General features: G+C 42.1%; 1 protein-coding gene across 3 annotated transcripts in view; it reads left to right on the top strand.

The window, feature by feature from the left end:
- The window catches only part of ABCB11 (ATP-binding cassette, sub-family B (MDR/TAP), member 11), a 43755-nt gene that overhangs the window by 30198 nt on the left and 6022 nt on the right, over positions 1-7535 (top strand). For all 3 annotated transcript variants that reach the window (XM_010017273.1, XM_010017274.1, XM_010017275.1), the window contains 3 exons: positions 2259-2363; positions 2462-2623; positions 5273-5476. In XM_010017273.1, coding sequence (XP_010015575.1) covers positions 2259-2363; positions 2462-2623; positions 5273-5476 — 471 coding nt within the window. The remainder of the gene's footprint in view (positions 1-2258; positions 2364-2461; positions 2624-5272; positions 5477-7535) is intronic.

Here is a 7535-nt window from a genome sequence, read left to right as displayed (position 1 = left end):
GGTTGTTTTGGCTTAGACATTTCTGTCTGGGAAGTTACTCAGGACTTTGAATCACATTTACTTACAGCTTGATGTTTGCTAGCTAAGATCCAGGGAGGGGCAGAGCAAACGACCTTCCAGTCCTTGTTGTTCAACTTAGTGGCTTCTGGCCCATGTGCTTGCCCTTTAGCCATAGGTGTGCAACCTCCAAACAGTTTCTGAGTGTCTAGACCTCATGCCAAGGACTCTGTTTTTCACTAGGAGGCAGGTGAGACACTGCTATGTGCATTATGCAATGAATCTACTTTGCTTCCTTTTTGAAAGAAATTTCCTAACAGTAGGAGGTCTGGGGCTGACATCATCCTGCAAAATGCTAAATGCCTTCACTGCCATGGATGAATTCCTTCTCTTGAAGGTCTCAGTCCATCAAAGGAGAGAGGCTGCAAGAAAAAACCAAGCCATAATGAACATGAGCAAAGTCCAACATCTGTGTTTCATTATTCATAAATTTAAAACATTTCTGCCTGGTGCCAAGGCAGTCAGGCAGATGGAATATGCATCTGCTTTCCAAGCTGTCTCAATATCTGCAATGATGTGACAGACACGTGGGCTTGTACTCTGGGACCAATATGCTTGGAAGTGAGGGGAAAAATCACCACAGCTATGAAATGGAAAGACAAATTTAGCAAAGTCCCCAAAAGTGAATGAGGAACTAGATAATACTGGGTATGTGTAACGGTTGGACTTGACGATCTTAAAGGTCTTTTCCAACCCAGTTGATTCTATGATTCTATGTTTTCCGATCAGTTCAGATCCGCAGTGTGCCTTTGGAACAAATACCTCAGTAGTTTTGTTCTTATTATGACAGATTAAAGCATACCTGGTGATTATTTTTAAACAAAGATTAATCTGAGAAAGTGACATGCCTTGCTGCAGGTATGACAACATGGCATTGGAGCAGCTCTTAGCTTCAAACACTAAGTCTCTTTTTGATATCATCATTCTCAATTTTGCAGGACTTATTTTGTTGCCAAAGTACAAAGTTAAAATACTTGAAGTAGGAATAGAATTCCCACTACAGAACAACTATTTCTTTTTCCCAGCCTCATGCTCTGATACCTCTCTGTTACTTTGATGCATAGCTCACTTTGAACCATAAATGACTTGGGTTCGCCTTTTAAGACTAGTACGTGAGTTTATTTTTGTTTCTATTTTGCAGCTACGATGAAAATGCCTTCTTCTCTTTCTACTGTTAAATACTTACGTGAAAGAATTTAAGCTGGTTTCGATAAAAGTAAAAGTCAAATGCACAGGTTATTTGTAATTACACCTTATGATAACAGATTGAGAGATTAGTCAATTTATAGTGTTTTTTACCTATGAAATCAAATCAGAATTAAATTAAGGTTAGTGGAGAAGTACAAACATGAGCTGTGGCTCATACCTGCAAGTAGCAGAAGCAGTTTAACCACTTCAGATAGGTTAACTGACCTACATATCAACTGCTTTAACTGAAAGGAATTACTGAAGGATGGCTATTTAAATTTGGACCACTATTTCAGCAGCAGGCAGTAGCACTGGCAGGTGTTAAAGAAGAGCAGATATTCAGAACAAGAGATAAAAGCAAAATACCATGGAGACTGGCCCAGAATGGGGTGGAGGGGCTGTACTTTAAGCACTAATGCTCTTTCTCAAGTACCCAGCAGTGAGCGACTCACTCATATCCACACTCCTTCAGTAAAAAGACAGTAAGATCCTCTTGAAGCCTACCTATGGCAATTACAGCATCCGTTAGTGTTGTACAGGGAGAGTCACGCTATGTTACAATTATTTACACAGACTTCATTTTGTATGACCCAATAAAATTGCATTTGGCGTAGATCAGAGAGGAGGTAAGGGAGCTGCTGCACTGTGGCTTGTCACTATGCTGTTTACTTCATTGCTGTTCTCTGGTTATCACACCGGATCTTGTTTAGAGTGACGGTATGATTAATTACAAGTAGGGATGGGGAGCAAGTAATAGCAGCATGTGCAGACACTGAGTACAATAAACTTGTTGTTTAACAGGAGTAAAACCACTATGTTGTGCCCAGGCTCACCTCAGGAAAATGAGGAACTGGGCCTTTGCAAGGGGTGAGGGAGAGTTCTGTATTCTGGCTTTGGTTCTAGGGTGAGCAGTAGTGAGCCATGAACAGACTTCACAAACTTCACAAACACCAAACCTGACACTTCGAATATGATGCCACTTTTTTTTTCTTTTTTTTCTTTTTTCCCCAAAGACCTTCTCCATTCTCGATGAAGAAGAACAGAGAGCCCAGATCAATGGTGCCTGCCTGCTCTTTGTCTTTGTTGGAGTTCTTTCCTTTTTCACACAGTTTCTACAGGTAATAGCAGTCCAATGTAGGTACATTTTGGTTTTGATCCCTTACTCTGTGGGTATCTCTTTCTGTACAATGTCTGTGTTTATTCCTGTGCACCCCAGGGTTACACGTTTGCCAAGTCTGGTGAGCTGCTTACAAGACGGTTAAGAAAAATTGGTTTCCAGTCTATGCTGGGGCAAGACATTGGCTGGTTTGACGACCGGAAGAACAGCCCTGGTGCTTTGACTACAAGACTTGCAACAGATGCCTCACAGGTCCAAGGGGTAAGACCTGGTAGTTTAAGAATTGTTTTACTATAAGCACTGATTGAATGTGTGTTCTGGCAAGGTCAGTGTAGACCAGTCCTTGGTCAGTCAATTAATCTGTTTCCATTGATCACAGACTCTCACTTTGGAACTGTTATCATTATATTTACCTAAAAGCACAAACAGGGTCACAATTTACTTCCCATTATTCCTGCCTGTATTACCAGAATCAGAACACAAAAAAAGTCAATAAAATACCAACCATCAATGGAATAAGAAGGAGCATTCAGTGCAAAAGTTTTAATTTCTTTTTTTTTCCTGGAGATGAATTAGCTTTTTGCCACAATGCTGAAGTGTTTATTTCAAAAGCGTGTCAGACTGGTATTTTAGTGACATGCATCACTATTCACGTTTTCAAGTTTCCAGCATGGTGTTACGCTTGTTGTGACAGTTTTTATTTAATCTGATAGTCCACCTGAAATACAGTTTACAGGACTGGCTGATGCTCCAGCTGGGGCCAGTTTCAGTGGGACTTACTGATGGGTGTTTGGGAAACTGAACCACTAACTCCATGCATTGTGCTCCTTAGCAGGTGAGGCTTAGATCATACTGTGCTATAAATATTACCTATCTGAACTGATGCTTTGGTAGAAGTGAGTCACATGCCATTTTACTTGGCTCCAATGCAAGCAATTTTCTTGAAACGAAGAAGGAAACATAGAGATTCCTTTGTTACAAAAATTGCCCTGTTTCAGCTTGACTGAAGATGGTAGGTTAGTTTTTCAAAACTGTTAATGGAGGTTTTAAGAATTTAAAAGACAAATTAACTAAGAGGTTCCCAAACTCCCTGTCAGCAGCAGTACCTACAGAATCGGAGAAACCAGGTGCAAACCTCTTCAGCTCCAGCTCTTACAGGCACTGACAGGGCACATTTTAATTGAAATAAACAAACTTGTAAAACACTGACTGAACTGTTTATAGCCTTCCAAAGGACATGTAGTTCTAAGCACAGGTAGAGCAGTGAGGCACAACCATTTAACCCACAGCTCCAGGGTTAAAAAAACAGAGCTACTTGAGCAGTAGTGGTCTCCACCTTTCACTGCCTGACACACAGCTTGGCCAAATGCTACTATTGCAAAGTGAGCTGAAGGTGAGAAGATGCACACAAGTGTCCAAGGTCTGAAAATGTCTACATCTGCACCAGGAGTAAGAGTGTTTGGGGGGTATTAGAGCTGCAGGATCCAAGAAAGAGCAGCCTGGTGGCTGCTCCCTTTGCAGAGCTGGGACGTGTGCCTTCCTCTATGGCCACATCCTACTGCTGCAGGTCAGAGGAGGTGATGAGCATTTTGTGCTGCAAGCTCACATCCTGCAAATGAATTTGACTGAAAATGATTAGGGATATCAAATGCATGTTTTTTTTCCCTAATGCATAGCAACCAGGTTCCTATCTAGGGCTGCTGTTCACTGCTAAGAAAGAAAATAACTTTAAAGTAAATAAATCAGGTTTATTACAAAGACTAGTGTTCTTGAACTACATAAGGAGAACGTGAACGCATTCAATAAATGTGATGTCAAAGGCATATTTAAAATTTTTCCTTAATAAAGAGACAGGCAGAAACGCAACTTTAAAGTCATCCTTTCTGGTGCTGTTTCTTACTGATTTTAGCTCAGGTGAGAATTTGTTGTTAATAGGTAAGTTGCAAACGGTTCTGTGTGTTATTTAAATCTAGATGGAAAAATTATCAGAGTGTTCAGATGAGGAATTCTCCAGGGAGCCAAGGGAACTAATGAAAATTGTTATATGATCTTTCTCACAATCATTAGAAACGATTTTCGGAGTTCTTCAATGGAAAGTTTGGTGGGTGAAAGGAATAGTGGACATTTGTAGTCCTTCTCTTGATACAATTAACTGGAAACAGTATATTCAAACTAGCTAAATTGCAGTGCAGTCAGCAGTCATTGGTGCTTGATGGTATTTTAATACCATTTAGAGTTTTTTAAAGTTTCATAGGAAAATTTATTTAAAGATTATTGAAGTTACTATTGGAATACAAGTCATCATGTATCTAAGTACAGAATCAATCAGTTCAACGTCCTTAGAGTGGCAGGAGGACGCACAGCAAGCTCAGTACCCTGAACTTCAGAAGAGCAGACTTCGGCCTCTCCAGGGATCTGCTTAGTAGGCGTACCATGGGATAAAGCCCTGGAGGGAAGAGGGACCCAAGAAAGCTAGTTAATACTCAAGGATCACCAACTCCAGCCTTAGGAGTGATGCATCCTGACAAAGAGGTGGTCAGGCAAAAATGCCAGGAGGTCTGCGTGGGTGAACGCGGCACTCCTGGACAAACTCGCATGCAAAAAGGAAGTCTAGAGATAGTGGAAGCATGGACAGGTAGCCTGGGAGGAATACAGAGAAGTGGTCTGAGCAGCCAGTGATCAGGTTAGGAAAGGTAAGGCTGTGGAAGAACTTGGTCTGGCCAGGGATGTCAGGGGCAACAAGAAAAGCTTCTGTCAGTATGTCAGTTATAAAAGGAAGATACGGGGAACTACAGGCCAGTCAGTCTCACCTCAGTGGCTTGGAACTAGATGAGCTTTAAGGTTCCTTCCAATCCAAACCTTTCTATGATTCTGTGATGATTCTGTGATCTCTGTTTCTTTTCTTTGAAGGCAACTGGATCGCAGATAGGAATGATTGTCAATTCTTTCACCAACATTGGGGTGGCCTTGATCATTGCTTTCATCTTCAGCTGGAAGCTGAGTTTAGTTATACTGTGTTTCCTGCCATTTTTGGCCTTATCTGGAGCTGCGCAGGCTAAAATGCTGACAGGATTTGCTGCTCAGGACAAGAAAGCACTGGAAGCTACTGGACGGGTAATGTTATTTAAAAACTAATTTATATTTGCAGTCACGGGTAGTTGAAAAATCAGGCATTTGGGGCCATCAGCAGTCCAAATGTCATGAAACTGGCAATGGTTTGCAAATAACTTCTAGTATTTCAACTTGTCAAATCATCAGAACACTACTGGGAACCCCCTAACTGCAAAAGCACTTGCTGCATGGAATATGCCTGACTTTTCAAAATTGGTGGTCAGAGATGTCTCAGCAATCTGCCTCACCTTTGTTGGCTTTTGTTTAAATACCCATTCGTTGCTGCTGTCCTCAGAGAGCACTGGTACTTGTTCACTTGTTCCCACCTGAGAATTCGGCACTGAACCCAGGTCAGTGTGTATTTTAGAGAGAACAGAATTGCTTGTTGAGTGGGCCCTATTAGTGAACCAGTTTCTCCATCAGTGTGTGCTGCTAGATCACAGGCGTAACTCTATTACTGGTATGGATTGTAAGAGTTCAAATTCTATCCATTCTCATTTGTCAGTTAGTATATAAATCTCTATTTTTTAAATTCAGATTAGCATTATCCTTTTTTCCTGTTAATTTGTAGCAGGAGACTTAGCATTTTCTCACAGGACTTTAAATTTTGCTCCAGGGCGAAAACACACCTGTGTGGGTATTAAACCAACCACCATGGGACACAAGGAATTCAGTGACCCCCGACTAAAGCTCCCCTCCTTGTTATTCTAGCTCCAGTATCTGGGTTAGCAGCATCCCATGCTCCAATGGCTGCAAGACCCTGTGAACTGCCTCACCCAAAGGCTGAGGATAGGTTTATGTAGTTTGCACTGGCTGATCAGACTTCCAGCGCAGGTGCCAAGCAAGGATAAGGTAGGGACACGAGAAAGGAATAGCATTTTTTCATGGGTTCACTCCTCTGAGGTCTGCTGCCTTTGAAACACGCAAACTCCTTTAACTTTAGCTCTGGGTCACTAAGGTCTGGCACATGACTCAGAACCTAATACTTTTAAAATATACCTAATGCAGCTGTGCAGAAACTGAGCTGCATCAGAAACACAGGGGATTTAGGAGATGGGCAAAGTGAGGAAGATTGCCTCAGGTTACACCCCTTGGAGTAACACTTGAACCTTCTCCCCTGCTTTATGCTGCCGCATTTCTAGCATCAGAAAAAGTAAGCTTTGCAGGCCCACCCACGTTTTCTTTCACATTTTCAATGCCTCACATCGGCTTTCTGCAGAGCTACTTAAACCGATCCTAAAATTGCTCTTGAAGAGTACCCACTCCTCCCCATCCTCCTTCTTCCTACGTCGAAGTTCTGCCCAGCAAATGTCTTACCCATCCCACCTTCCGCCCTGCCCCATCTGAACCTTCCCTCTACCCATCTGAGCTCTGAGCTACGTTCAGCCTCCTCTTGCCCTTAATGTGTGGAGCAAACACATGGCCTGGAGCCCTTTGCCCTGCAGCTACTGACTGTTTCTTTCCACTGCCTGCTGCAGCTACCCTGCTGCCGCCCTTCTTGACATCTCCAGAAGCAGCAAATCTTCAGCTCTCAATTCCCATTTTTGGGTGTGATTTAAAGAAGTATGTCATGACTGGGGGCACAGAACTTAAAAACCCCACGTGCTGGTTGACTACCTATACATGCAGACTTCTGGAATATACAAAAGGCATTATGTGAATTAGTATGACTTTGGTATCGTTAATCAAATCAGTACATTTACGGGCCACTGTTGGGTGCTGTTAGGAACAGTCTTCAGTTCCAGAAGGCCAAGGAAGAATTAAGACCTGACCAATTGCCCACATTCAGAGTGGTTTAATTATTTACAAAATAATTTACAAGAAGTGAAGAATCAAAATAGTGTCTTGACAAGGAAAGAAACTTCACTAATGAGTCAGGGCATCAGCTTTTATTCAAGAGAATGACCCAGCTGCTGGGATGAAAAGGGCACTCAGTGCTTCAGCAGTTTTGGCGATAACACCAGTTAGGTCTGGTGTTATTTGCTAATTTAGTTGCCAGCTCTGCATTCAAATGCTAAATACTCTTTTGAGTTCTTCCACAGTGATTGCTCATCAGCCATGC

Source organism: Nestor notabilis, unplaced genomic scaffold (assembly GCF_000696875.1).
Source record: "Nestor notabilis isolate BGI_N333 unplaced genomic scaffold, ASM69687v1 scaffold12286, whole genome shotgun sequence".
Taxonomy (NCBI): domain Eukaryota; kingdom Metazoa; phylum Chordata; class Aves; order Psittaciformes; family Psittacidae; genus Nestor; species Nestor notabilis.
Note: the sequence above shows the minus strand (reverse complement) of the source record. Positions and strands in the feature narration are given on the sequence as shown.